The sequence below is a fragment of the Eschrichtius robustus genome, chromosome 12, assembly GCF_028021215.1.
Source record: "Eschrichtius robustus isolate mEscRob2 chromosome 12, mEscRob2.pri, whole genome shotgun sequence".
Taxonomy (NCBI): domain Eukaryota; kingdom Metazoa; phylum Chordata; class Mammalia; order Artiodactyla; family Eschrichtiidae; genus Eschrichtius; species Eschrichtius robustus.
In genome coordinates this window covers 73,952,066-73,966,770 of record NC_090835.1, presented here as the reverse complement: position 1 = coordinate 73,966,770, position 14,705 = coordinate 73,952,066, and the positions used below count along the sequence as shown (strand labels likewise).

At 47.8% G+C, this 14,705-nt stretch overlaps 1 protein-coding gene across 1 annotated transcript in view; it reads left to right on the top strand.

The window, feature by feature from the left end:
- The first annotated feature begins 506 nt into the window (after window positions 1-506).
- The window catches only part of LRFN2 (leucine rich repeat and fibronectin type III domain containing 2), a 36,149-nt gene continuing 21,950 nt past the window's right edge, over window positions 507-14,705 (top strand). Inside the window, exon 1 of the mRNA XM_068558458.1 lies at window positions 507-1,906. Within this exon, the coding sequence (XP_068414559.1) occupies window positions 507-1,906 (1,400 nt within the window). The remainder of the gene's footprint in view (window positions 1,907-14,705) is intronic.

Below are 14,705 nucleotides of genomic sequence, written 5' to 3'. Positions count from 1 at the left end.
GAGCCTAATCCAATTAAGAAGGCAAAACCGCTTCAAAATACAGCCATAAAACACTTTTCAACTCCAATGATTATTAGATGAACCACTGGTATGGAATTATCCATCCATGCATCCATCCAACAAATATTTATTGAGCATCTACTATGTTCCAGGCACTGTGCTAGATGTGCAGGTTATAGCAATTAACAAAATAGACAAAAGTACCTGCCCTCATGGAACTGACATTCTAGTGAGGGAGATAGAAAATATTCCATAAACATAATTAATAAGTAATTAAATAGTCTGTTCCAAGGTGATAAGAGCTAAGGAGAAAGGAAAAAGTAGAATTGTATTGGAGGGACTGGTTGAAGAGATTACACCTGCGTGAGCAGATGCTACTCTACTGCTCCCCAAGGCAGGGGGTGGGTGTGAGGGAGGAAGCTCTGGGCCAGGGCTTTAGGAAGTCGCCTCCTGACCCTGACTTTGTGTCCCTCCCTTCCAGGCGCCGCGGCCTGAGTGACCAGACCATGGAGACCCTGCTTGGTGGCCTGCTGGCGTTTGGCATGGCGTTTGCCGTGGTCGACGCCTGCCCCAAGTACTGTGTCTGCCAGAACCTGTCTGAGTCACTGGGGACCCTGTGCCCCTCCAAGGGGCTGCTCTTCGTACCCCCTGACATCGACCGGCGGACGGTGGAGCTGCGTCTGGGCGGCAACTTTATCATCCACATCGGCCGCCAGGACTTCGCCAACATGACGGGGCTGGTGGACCTGACACTGTCCAGGAACACCATCAGCCACATCCAGCCCTTCTCCTTCCTGGACCTCGAGAGCCTGCGCTCCCTGCACCTTGACAGCAACCGGCTGCCCAGCCTCGGGGAGGACACGCTGCGGGGCCTGGTCAACCTGCAGCACCTCATTGTGAACAACAACCAGCTGGGAGGCATCGCAGACGAGGCCTTCGAGGACTTCCTGCTGACGCTGGAGGATCTGGACCTCTCCTACAACAACCTCCACGGCCTGCCCTGGGGCTCCGTGCGGCGCATGGTCAACCTGCACCAGCTGAGCCTGGACCACAACCTGCTGGACCACATCACCGAGGGCACCTTCGCCGACCTGCAGAAACTGGCCCGCCTGGACCTCACCTCCAACCGGCTGCAGAAGCTGCCCCCGGACCCCATCTTCGCCCACTCCCAGGCCTCTGCCCTGACGGCCACGCCCTTCGCTCCACCCCTGTCCTTTAGTTTTGGGGGAAACCCACTGCACTGTAACTGCGAGCTTCTCTGGCTGCGGAGGCTCGAGCGGGACGATGACCTGGAGACTTGTGGCTCCCCGGGGGGCCTCAAGGGCCGCTACTTCTGGCACGTGCGCGAGGAGGAGTTTGTGTGCGAACCGCCTCTCATCACCCAGCACACGCACAAGCTGCTGGTCCTGGAGGGCCAGGCGGCCACACTCAAGTGCAAGGCCATGGGGGACCCCAGCCCCCTCATCCACTGGGTGGCCCCCGATGACCGCCTGGTGGGGAACTCCTCCAGGACTGCCGTGTATGACAACGGCACCCTGGACATCCTCATCACCACGTCTCAGGACAGCGGCGCCTTCACCTGCATCGCTGCCAACGCCGCCGGGGAGGCCACGGCCACAGTGGAGGTCTCCATTGTCCAGCTGCCACACCTCAGCAATAGCACCAGCCGCACGGCGTCCCCCAAGTCCCGCCTCTCGGACATCACTGGCTCCAGCAAGACCAGCCGGGGAGGTGGAGGTAGTGGGGGCGGGGAGCCTCCCAAAAGCCCCCCGGAACGGGCTGTGCTGGTGTCCGATGTGACCACCACCTCGGCCCTGGTCAAGTGGTCGGTCAGCAAGTCCGCCCCCCGGGTGAAGATGTACCAGCTGCAGTACAACTGCTCCGACGATGAGGTACTGATTTACAGGTGAGCCCGGGACTGCGGCAACACAGGGAGGTGTCTGGCTGGGCCAGGAGGAAATGATGGGGAGGGTTTTGAGCTGTTCCCACCTATGCCCCACCTCCCCAGAGGTGTCTGTGGGATTCTGGGGACAAACTGCACCATTTGTGCAGGTGAGAGGAAGTAGAATGAACATTACCTACAAGTTTAAGGAGAGGGGACCCCACGTGGGCAGCCCAAAGAGATGTGTATGTCGGAGGACCGTACCTCCCAGGGCCGTGACTGTGGTAGGTGGTCTCGTGGCTGTGAGCCTCAGAACTTTCTGTTTTGAGCCTCAGATGGAGGGCACACAATAACAATGAGCAGACCTCTTGGCCAAAGAATCTGACTCCTCCAAGGAGGGATGAATCTGACCTTCACCTGGACTTGTAGGCAGTCACAGTTAAGGTCAGGAGGTGTAAAATTCAGATCATCACTCTGCCACTTGCTAGTCATTTAGTTCTCTTGCCCTGCCTCAGTTGTCCTCATCTGTAAAATGGGGATAATCTGCACCTGACTTGGTCAGCAGGTAATTGAACTCAACTCAAACTGGCTGAAAAAAAGAAAAAGGGAGAGGTAATGTGTTGGCTCATGTAATTGAAAACTCGGGGACCTGCTTCAGGTAGATCAAAGGCCCCACAAACATCCTGCATTCTCAGTTTCTTAGCTTCCCTAAGTTTCATTTTTCTTTTGGTTTGGCTTCACCCTCAGACATCCTCTTTCCTCTGGGCAGCCCTAGAAGGAGAAGAGCGTCCATGTCCCAGTTGGTCCCGCAGAAGCCCTGGATGAGCTCTGATTAACCAGAGCAGGTCATGTGAGCCTACTGAATATTAGAGGTGGGGTCATCCTGCCCACCTGTCCTGACCACTCTGGGTGTCAGTCTCCTCATCTGGAAATGGAGACATCGATGTTCATCTCCTTCTGTGATAATCAAAGGGCCATTTCCTAGGCTGATAGAAAGGGAGATTAAGACTGAAAAGCTGCAACAGAATTGCCTAAGTTTTTCGGAGGGAGGGAGGCGCCCACAGATGATGGGTCCAGGCCGAAGGGTCGGGGGCTGATCACAGGTGTGTTTCCTTCTTGGCCAGCCTCAGCTTGTGTTAAACATGACAGACATGGCCTAGAATCTTACAGCTCAAGGAATGCATGGTTTCTTCTGAAATCCTGTGTGTTTTATTGTATGCATTTAAAATGATTATTCTGAGAGGGGATCCCATATACTTCGCCAGACAGCTGAAGCGTCCATGGTATAAGAGAGGTCAAGAACCTTGATCTGTCAATGAGGTTTCTTCCAGCTCTGACTTTCTCAGTTGATGACTCGGTCTCTGGATGGGAAGGTGTGGGGAAAGGAAGGCATTTATTCACCAAACGGAGTCCATGAGATGGAGGGTGGGTGCCCCATGGAAGCTGCTGGAGCCAAGGAACTTCCCTTACCTGGCGTCATATGTGCGGCTTGTCTGGAGAGCAGCTTCATTCTCAGGATGAAAACAGCATTAGAACTTAACTGAAGTATATGCATGTCATATATATATATATGAAATTAAACAATATATGTTATGTATTCATATATATATGACATTAAACAATCTGCATATATATTTTTCCTACTTATGAAAGTAATAGTCTTTATAGAACATTTGGAACATAAACAAAATGATAAAGAGAGAGAAGAAAATGACCTGTAATCCCACCATTCAAAATTAACCAGGAGCATTTGGCCTCTAAGTTTTATTTCAGTTCAAAACAATACTTAAGATCAATCTAGTGTGTCCTTTTGTTTCTTAATTCTTTCCACTCAGCATTGTAGCTTGCTTAGATCCCATGGTATTAAAGTACTTTTCATTTGGCTATACCGTAATTTATTTAATCAGTCTTCTATTGTTGGACATTTAGGTTGTTTCCATTTTTCAATATTAAAAGTAATGCAGCAAAGAAAAAAAAGTAATGCAGCAATGGATATATCTTTGTACATAAATACATTTGTGCAACTTCAGTGATTTCCTTAGCATATTTTCTTAGGGGTTGAATTACTGGTTTCACGGGGAAATTATAACCTTTATACATTGCATATAAACATTTATTTATCCTCTCACCAGTGGAAGGTGACAGTGCCCATTTTGACCGCACCCTTGCCAATTATAGAATATATAATTTCTTTCATTTTTGCCAATCTCATAGGTGAAAAATGGACCTTGTTTTAATTTGCATTTCTTTGATACCTTGTGAGGTTGACCTTTTGAAAATAAGTATATTTCTTCACTTGTGAATTTATTATATGGTTTTGACTTTGATATAAAGTGTAAAGGCAAAAAGCTACCAGCTCTGAGGCTTGCAAAGGCGCAGGATGAAGGGACATGCAGTTTGTGAGGGGGAGATACTGGCATCAAGGTGGCAGGAAGCCAAGGTTGCCAAGATGGCACCCCTCCCTGGGGGTCTCAGAAACCCTCCGAGGGCCACGGGAGGGGTTGGAGGTATGCTTCTGAAGTCACTCAAAGCTGAATTCAAAGTGCTTTTATTTGGTGATTGAGATCCTGGAGACACTAGCTTTATAGGTAGAAATATAGGCACACCTCAGAGATATTTTGGGTTGGGTTCCAGACCACGGCAATAAAGTGAATATTGCAATAAAGGGAGCCACATGAATTTTTTTGGTTTCCCAGTGCATATAAAAGTTATGCTTACACTATACTGTAGTCTGTTAAGTGTACAACAGCATTATGTCTAAAAAAAAGTACAAACTTTAATTAAAAAATACTTTATTGCTAAAAAATGCCAACCATCATCTGAGCATTCAGTGGGTCATAGTAGTAATGTCAAAGATCACTGATCACAGACACCATAACAAATATAATAATAATGAAAATGTTTGAAATTTTGTGAGAATTACCAAAATGCGACACAGAGATATGAAGTGAGCAAATGCTGTTAGAAAAATATCCCCTATAGAATTCCTCAATGCAGCGTTGCCCCAAATCTTCAATTTGTAAAAAACAATATTTGCAAAGTGCAATAAAGCAAAGTGCAATAAAATGAAGTAAATGGAAACATCAGAAATCTTAGGGAAAAAATGCAGATAACAATGCAGATTTCCCCTTATTGTGGTCTTGAAGATTAGAAGAGAAGCAGCATGCAAAGCTCTCCAAACAGTGCAGGCACGTAATAGTAAGTGTTCAAGGAATACAAATTATTATTATTATTGTTATTAGCAATAGTCATGGTTGTAGTAACAGTAATGGTGAGAGTTGAGACCATTATCTTGTCTGCCATCCTGGGCGAGCAACGGGAAGAGTATGGTTAGATGTGCAATTCAGTCTTTAAGAAGTTGGATTTCCAAAATTTAGAGAAAAAGGACAGCATGAGTCTGTAGCCAGATAATAGTAACAGCAATCACCAGACAACATTATTGCCAGCTTACTGTGGGTTTCAATGTAGCTTTCCAAGAAGTAAATATCTCATTTAAATCTCCTGGACATATCAAGAAATATAAAAGACCAAGAGAATTAAAACTCTCCCAAGGTTGTACAGCCAGAACGAGGCAGGACTGATCTGAACACAGGCCTCTGGTTTCAGTGCCTAGACTTAGCCACTATGGCTGTGCTGCCCTCACCCTAACAGTGAAGCTGGCTGTTAGGACAAATGGGAGACTCCAAGAAGCATACAGTGGATTTTTAGAAAGCAAATTGTCCCCATAAGAAAGAAGAGACACCAGTGGGCTGCACAGTGGCTCTGTGACATGCTCGGCCTTCAACAGGGTTGTGTACAAAAGAGGGGCAGAAAGGCTTCTATCCAAAGATGAATATTAAAGAGGAGCACACACTGTACAGAGGGCAGGGCTTTTAATCCATGTTCATAGCAGGAAGGACAAATGTGCTGGTTAGGAAGGAGGCTGCAGGGAGACTAGACAAGAGCCACAGGCAAAGCCACACAGTTTCCAATTGGCCTCCACCTTCCCCGGCAAGAACAGGGCCAGCAATAATGGTACACATCTGCGCTGAGAGCTTACTTGAACCGGGCACTATTCTGAGGGCTCTATGTGTACTAACTCACTGAGTTTTCTCAAAACCCCAGGAGGTGAGAACTATTGTTATTCCACTTCCCATATAAGAAACTTGCCCAAGGTGTTACATGGAAAGTAGCAGAGACAGAATTGGAATCCAGGCAACATGGGAAGGGCAAGACCAATACTCAAGGAGGAAACCAAGGCCAACAGAGACACATCACACTTACCCCAAGGGTCACATCCCAGGACTAGAGGACACTAGCTGAGTTTCCCAAGCCCATGGGGGTGGGCCTGAGACAACATGGACAGAAAGAGAAGTGCCCAAAATGGGAAAAGGGTGGATAGTCTGCTTTTGAAGACTAGACCCCATAAAGCATAGGATGCTAGGCTGGGCAGAATTGCTCAACAGATGGCTATAAGCCCTTGGCAAAGAATGCTGATTGCCAGGACCCAGCATGGGTTCCCAGGGGACAAATCCTGCCCAAGTATTCAGCTGTCTTCAGGGGACACTATGACCCAGTATTTCTTTCTTTTTTTTTTAATTGAAGTATAGTTGATGTACAATATTACATAATTTTACAGGTGTACAACATAGTGATTCACAATTTTTAAAGGTTATATTCCATTTATAGTTTCTACAAAATACTGGCTATATTCCCTGTGTTGTACAGTATATCATTGTAGCTTATTTGCTTTAAACATAATAGTTTGTACTTCTTAATCTCCTACCCCAATCTTGCCCCTCCCACCCACTGGTAACCACTAGTTTGTTCTCTATATCTGTGAGTCTGTTTCTTTTTTGTTATATTCACTAGTTTGTGACCCAGTAGTTCTTTTAATCTGCCTCCTTGTCATTCACGAGGGCAGCCCACCTCAATGACATCCCTCCTGACACAGGATTCTCCACAAGACCCCACACCTATGCATCTCCACGGGGGAAGTGGGCCAGAACCTCTGGGGTGATAGATGCTGTTGGAAAACGTCCTAGGAGTTTCCACTGGCTGTGACTCACTGCCGTAAACAGAGCGTATCACAATTGTAAAGGACACTTGACAAAATCTCACCCTGTGTTTGGGCCAAAATGGAGACGTGTGAACTGGTGAAGTGGACTTGTAACTGGTCAAGTAATCAGGTGCTTAACAATTTGATGTGAGCATGGGAGAAAGCCTCTGCCTTGTGCCCATACCTGCCCCCATTCTGTACTGCTAAGTATGTTTTCTTATTGACATGGATAATGACACAGAAAATATGTATTCTCTTTTGGTTCAAAAACTCAACTGCATGAGTTCAAGGTGAGGCACATCTGGCTTGACTGGAATTTTGTGTGGCATCGGCTCAGAGTTTTAGCTGATCTCAAGGACGTCATGGCCGCAAAGTGATGGAGCTGCCAAAAGACTCCTGTAATTTTGGGTTGTGTTAGCAGAGGTGAAGTGCTCAGATCACGGGAGGTTACGATTTTAATCACTGAATCATTCAAGCTGGTCGGAGTGGAGCTGTAACACGTTTAATACAGGATGACAGAGTCTCAAGAGATTATCTTTACCAATGGCAATATATCCAGAGATCTGTTGATGAGAATGGGATTCTAGAATCTTGTGAGATGGGCAGAGGTTACCTTGGAGATGACAGGATTTGGGAAAGGAGTCATATATCCCTTAATTTATTCAAAGAATGTATGAGTAGGAGAGAGGAACACACACACACACACACACACACACACACACACGAAAGCAGGCATGGACCCATTACAATAAAAAATTTCAATAGCAGCATCTGTACCTACCTCATTGCTCTCCATCTGGCTGCAAAATGATTTGGCTTGTGTCTTTCTTCCTCTCTAGCATGTGCTAGTCATACCTACTCATCTCTGTATCCCCAGCTCCTAGTAAGTCCTGGCCCACAACAGCTATTGAGTCAACACCTGGTGAACTGAACAGAATGGAAATGAACATCAGAGCTGCCCAACAGCAGAATAAACAAGGGCTGCCATAAGGTAGTGAGCTGCCTGTACCGGAAGGGTTCAAGCAGAACCCGGCTAACTCCATGCCGGGGATGCCGAGTGGTCAGCCTAACTGTAACATTTGACTTAAGTGAGCCCACCCTGATGGTCTATGGCTCTGTTTTCTTATTACCCCATGATCAAGACAATATGGTTATCACACTTGCTAAATCCACCTGCTTTTGCCAGTTGGGGCCACATGGCATCTTGCCTCCCAGGTTAAGGGTGCCCTGTCTCATAGGGGTTTAAGCCCTGGGGCCTGAGGCCACAGACAGGGACCTTGGTGGAGGCTCAGTTGTCCAGCCAGATTGGACACGTCATTGACAGGTCACCATTGACCAACACCATGGGCCTACAGAAGCCCTGGGGGCTGTGAGCTGTGTCTGAAACATCAGGTTCTATTCTATATACCAGGAAGGGGGAGCAGAGGCATGGCTAACTCCAAGCCATGGATAACTCAGGATTTGAATTTGGCTATGAAATAGTGTCTCGCTTTTATTTTTTTAAATCAGATAATTAGCTCCCTAATTATCTAATGGTTTTTGCTGACTTCCCAAGCCATTTGCCTTCCCTGAGTACACACGGCTGAGCCCTGCCGGCAGCCCTGGGTCATGCTGGACACGTACAGTCCACGAGTGGGGCATGGCCTGTTTCCCGTGTGACTGGGGAGGGCCAGCTCCCCCATCTGTCTGCCCCAGGGCCTGCCCTTTCAGGAAGTGGCTAGCATTAATGGGGACAGTGTCAGGGGGGTGGGGAGGAGTCATTGAGGGGAAGAGGAAGGATGGCGAGAGGGGAGTCAGAAAGAAGGGGGCCTCCCCTCTCCCATGAGAAAGCAGAAGCCCATCCCAGCTCTGCCTCATCCCCCACGTGACATGGTAAGTTAAGTGCCCTGCATGTCATTAGCAGCCCAAATGACATTCACAAACAATTGCCTCCAGGCATGATGTTGGAACAGTCCCCAGGAGGGCCAGCGGAACAGCCAGCATACTGCTATAGCACAGTGTGGAATTAGCCAGGATGCAGCCTTGTCTTTGCGCAGCTTATTCTGCTGTCATCACCTCTGTGTAGAAAAAGTGAGGGGTTATGAGGCAAGAGACCTGAAGCTGGTAGAAGATAGTAGCCATTCCATGCCCCGCCCCCCCCAATTATCTTCAGACCCCCCTTTCCACGCCATATTCTTCCATGATTGTCAGACATACTCCCCACCTTGGGGGAGACTGAACCACCCCACAGAGTTTTGCAGGGCTGGGGTTGGGGCATTGTTTTTTTTACTGTTGCTCTGTTTCCCATCTGGGGAAAGAATAAAATGGCAGATTCAGCCAGTTTCTACCCCATCAGAATCTTATGAATCAACACCTCAGTTGGTCCCCCCTACCCCATGAAAATGTAGCCCTCTCCACCTTGGGGTGGAGGGAAATTTACTGATGAACCTGGGATCTTGTGGATATGGGGAGAAACTGCTAGGGACAGGTGCTCCCTAAAGGAAGGGTCATGCCATATGCAAAACCTGACACCTATGCAGGGGGAATGTTCTTTGACTCAGCTGCTTCTTTGACATCTCAGCTTCTCCTGAAACAGTGGATTGAACCCTGACAGGCGGAGGAAAAAAGGTGTAAAGGAGGAAATTGGGGTGGGTGGGGTAGAAAGATCCCCGGCAACTCCCTGGTCAGAGCCAGATCAGCCTGCCTTGGGTTTTATATTTTTCTAAATTTCTTTTACATTGCTTGACAATTGAAATCTGATATCCACAAGCAGAGATGGACAGGACAAATATTATACCCATTTTATAGATGGTGAAACTAAGTCTTTAATGAATTGAGTGGATTTCCCAAGGTTCCACAAAGCAAAGACTAGAAATGTGGTGCCCTACATCCAATGCCAGGTACCATGCTGTGGGGCACATCTCACTGATATCTCAAGGAGTTTTCCTTAAGGCTGGAGACTTGGGCTGAGGGACACCAACTATAACTTCTTTTTCTTGGAAGGATGGGGTAACCCACTGGGAGTCTGCTGAGATTTTCTCTTCCAGCTTTAGTTGCTTTCCCCACATTTCTAAGGCCTAGCCGTAGCAATTAGGATGAATAGAAAACTTAACCTAATGAGATTTAAGTTCGTAAGGGTTTATGTCTCTTGTGTAAGAGAAGTCCAGTGGAAGAGAGTTTAGCCTGGGTTTCTGGGAAGCATGGCCACCGAGGGCCCAGCTCCTGCCTCTCTGATCTGCCATCCTCAGCACATAGTTTCTGTCCTTAAGGTTCCCTCATGGTGCAAAATGGCTGCTGGCACTCTAGCTTTCACATCTCTTTTCTATACAGCAGGAAAGATAAAGAGCAGAAGGGCCAGAGGGCAAAGGGGAGGAGGTTCTCTGAAGCTCTACCCAATAACTTCTGCTTATATCTCTTTTGGCCACACATGTCTGCAAGGGAGGCTGGGAAATGTAGTTTTTTAAAACTAGGCACAATGCACTGCCAGTAATATAGAGACGACAAAGAGGCAGCTAGCACTTCTAGAACCTGAGTTTGCACCCTAACTCTACCATTTACTAGTCTTGGGATCATGGGCAAAACACTGCATCACTGTCAGTCTCTGTTTTCTTGTCTGTAAAATGGGAACAGAGATTCCTTTCTGCATATGTTATATAGACAGTGGCATGAACTGAATGAGATCACCTATTTGAAAGTGCATCTTTCATAGTCAACTGTGAAGTACAGGATACGTATCATTACTCATTGTTATTAGGAGCCTGTCCACTTTCCTTTCTTAGCCCCCTCTTTTTGTCCCTGTTCTCCAGGCTTCTTCTTGCGGCTCCATTCTTCAAAACCTTACTCTAAGAGAACTGTAAACTGGGAAAACAATCTGATAGAGTTTTAAGAGATCAAGGTATAAGGTGTCACCCCTTTCAGAAATCTTTGCAGTTCAACTGGAAACTCTGAAAGACCCAAAGCAGTGAATCTCTAATGGTGGAATTTCAAAACCCACAGCAAGTTTGTGCATAGGAGAGAAATTTTTCAGGGGTGCCTTCCAAGAGCATCTCAAATCATATCACCACTTTATCATCCTGCCCCTCCTGCTCTGCACAAGAAGATGACTCCACTCAGATTCAAAAACCTTCAGGGCACCTCTTCAGAAGTGACTAAATTCTCTACTTGTCATTCCTTCCTTATTCTCAAAAAGTTCTGTCTGATGACATCTTCGAAGGGAGAAATAATTAGCAGGAGTAAAGGGAGTAGAATTGTGCATCCAGTCTACCTTTCTTTTGGAATGTGGCTTTTCCCCCTCTAGTAAGTGAGAACCAGAGAACCAGTCCCTTGTTAATTTTATATACATTTGGTTGGTTTGGGGGTGGGGGTGGGGATATTACTTATTTCTCACCAGGAAATTACCAAAGAAGGTTTATAGAGGGAGCGGCTAGGCTTGAGGAGTGTCTGGGACTTGGGGATCATGCTGGTGGTGGCAGCCATCAGAATGACACCAAACACAAACACTCATCTGACAACTAGAATTTCCCCCAAACATGTTCACAGCAGCCAGCTCCTTTCAGCCTCGTAACAGCTCCAGGAGAACTGTGGGTGGGAGAAGTGTGAAACCCAGGCATTCTGACCTGGAGCCTGAGGTTTCCCACCACCCCAGTGTTCCCCAAGCCTAGCTGTGCACCGGAATCCATGGGGAGCTGTATCCTCTCTCCAAGGGATCCTGAGTCAGCTTGGGGTGGGGCCCAGGCATCCGTGTCGTTAAAGCTCCCCCAGTGACTCTGATGTGTGTTCAGCATTGGGCTGTTGTACCTAGGGAGTGGGCGGTACTGGTGGGCAGAGCTGCTGTAAATCCCACGGCTGGGGTTTGGTCTCTGAACTTCTGGTGAGGGAAGAAGTCAGGAGACCTGGGTTCCCATCCCGCTCTACCTTGCCCTGGTCATCTCACCACTCTGAGACTTTGCTTCATCTATAACATTGAAATACAAACCCCTTCAAATGGGGTTATCTCCAAAGAGGTAAAGTATGTGAAACATTTAGGAAACAAAAGCATCTTGTGCATTTTAGTTGCTGGAGTCATTTTTCTCACCCCTCAGCTGAGGCTTAGTGATTAATACCAGGAGGATCGAATCCAGGGCTCCAGACGTGGTCTCTTATCTCCCTCCCTTTCCTTCTCTGAGCCTCAGGCTTCTCATCTGCAGGATGGGGATGATAATAACTCACAAGGATGTTGTGAAATGATAAAAGATGTAAGACGTGAAGAAGAGCATCTTCAGATAGTGTGAAGTGCTTCTCGTAGCAAAGATCTGACTGTAGTGGTGTGACAAAATTGGGGGTTTGTTTCTGTCATGTAATGGAATTCCAGAGGGATATAGCTCAGGGCTGATTATGGGAGTTCCATGGACCTCAGGGACTGAAGCTCCTTCTTAGGTCAGTTGCAGTCTTTTAACATGTGGCTCACTGACCCTTCCCCCTGGGACTTCCTCAGGTGTGCCCAGCCCACAGGGAGGGCAGCTGAAGTGCAGGAGAGTTGACGTCCCCAGGAGCAGCCCCACCCTATGCCAGAGGGAGTTGGAGGATTAACACCCCAGCTTCCTCCCCCAGGGGGAAAGAAGAAGGACAGCTGAGGCATGTTCTGTGCTGTCTCCCAGAGGGTCCCAGTAGGACTGAGCCCAGATTGCTCACAAGGGTAAGTTGCTTAGCGAAACAGCCTGTTTGGCCTTTCTTCCCCATTCCAGAGATTCCTGGGCCCACCTCCCAAATAAACTACTGGCACTGAAATCTTCATCTTAGAGTCTGCTCCCAGGAAAGCCCAACTAAGACAGGTACCAACCTTCTGGATGAGTCAGCCCCTTTAAAGAGTCCCCCAGAAGTCCCACCCAATGACTCCTGCTTCCATCTCATTGTGTTTCCTCAGTCCACGTCAGAGCCTGAGAAAGTTGGTCATTTGTTCAGGCATGTTGCTTTCCCAAATAAAATCAGGGCTCTGCAGGGGAGTTAGAAGAGGATGGATGTTGGGCAGGAGTGCAACCGCCACAGAGCCGTATGGGCGAAAGCGTCCGTGACATCCACGTCTCTTGGCACCTGCCCACAAAATCCCGGGAGCCAGTAGCCAGTGTGTAGTTTAGCTGAGGCCAGCCTGGGAAGGAAGTTGATCTGGGCTGATTTTCTGCCACTCTGTGAGTGCTCTTTTCTCATCTCTAGAGACACTGAGACAGAGAGAGAAGCCGAGAGGGATGTCTGAGTCCTTGCCAATTAGGCCTGTGGTCTGGCATGTGTGTGTGTGACGAGAGTGGGCACCCCGTAGGTGACAGAAGGGTTCCAAACGTGAAGTCAGATTAATGCCCATCATCTTCAGAGCCTCAGAGGTGGTGGGGGGTGGTGAGCCAGCAGAATCACACAAAACCACAGACTGTGATATGCCAGCCCAAGGTGAAAGCAGGGCCACGGAGACATGCAACATGCATGAACAAGCTCATTAACTATTTACAAACGAGAGCTATTTCTAGCGGGGCTGGGCTCCAAAGATGGGCTCCCACTTGTGCTGTGGCTGCAGGGCTGATGCTGTGGGTGGGAGTACTGGTCCAGATGTGGGAACTAACTGCTGTTGCATCGTCAAGAAGGTACTTGTTCAGAAATTAAACATCACACGGAACTATAAGACACTTAACCTTCTAACCAGGTAATTAGCTAGTGATGATACTAAGTTAAGGGGCATTTCAGTTTAGTAATTAGCCACCTAAAAGGTGAAAATGTAAATGAACTTGCTTGGTGAACTTGATCCACTTGAGCTTTTTCATGAGCTAATGGAAGTGCATTCACATGCCTGGGTTGGAGGGGTGTATTCTGTGGCTGGATGGGGCAGAGCTTCTGGGAGCAGGTGGAGTGAGGTATAAGCTGTGTCCTGGGGAGTAGGTGGGATTTGGAAGGAAGAGGGGAGGGGTTAGCTGTTTTAGGTGGAAGCAATAAAGAGGCCGAGGCAGGAATGATCAGCCCTGGTCAAGGACCCCTGAGAGCCCCAGTGTATTAGTCAGTGTCACCACAATAATGCTGTGTGACAAACAAGTTCAAAATCTATGTGGCATACAACCTATTGAATCTTCTTACTTGTGGGCCTGCAGGTCGCTTGGAATTCACCTGGTCTCAGCTGGGCTGGGCTCCAGACTCCGGGTCTGGTTTAGATCTTCTCTGTGTATCTCATTCTGGAGCCCAGGTAGGGTGTAGTGGCCATCCAGAGTATGTTCTTCTCATGGTGAGGGCAGAAATGCAAGTGGGCAGGTGAAGAAGCAAACATCAAGCCTCTGCTGGCATTACGTCTGCTAAATCCCATGGGCCAAAGCAAGTTACAAGGCCAAGCAGGGCATGCATATCACGCACAGTCAGGCCACGGCAAGGCTGTGGAGGTTTTATCTTATTAAAGAGAAGTGAAGAAACAGGTCCAACAGCTCAATCTACCACACCTGGCTTACCTGGTGGAAAGGCTGTCTCTAGTGCAGTGGTTCTCAGACTTGAGCACGCATCAGAATCACCTGGCAGACTTGTTAGCACACTGATACAGGGCCCAACCCCCCTGAGCTCCTGACTCATTCGGTCTGGAGTGGGGTCGGAGAATCTGCAGTTCTAATGCATTCTCCCAGTGATGCTGAGCTGTCCATCTGGGGGCCACTCTTTGAGACCCTCTGGTCTAGGGAAATAATAAGACGTTTGTTCAGAGAGGATGGAAGAGGGCAGACAGAGGGTGGCCTTGAGTGTCACACACAATAGCTATATTTACTGAGCCCTTACTACATTCTAGATATTGTTTTAAAGATGTGCTGGGTA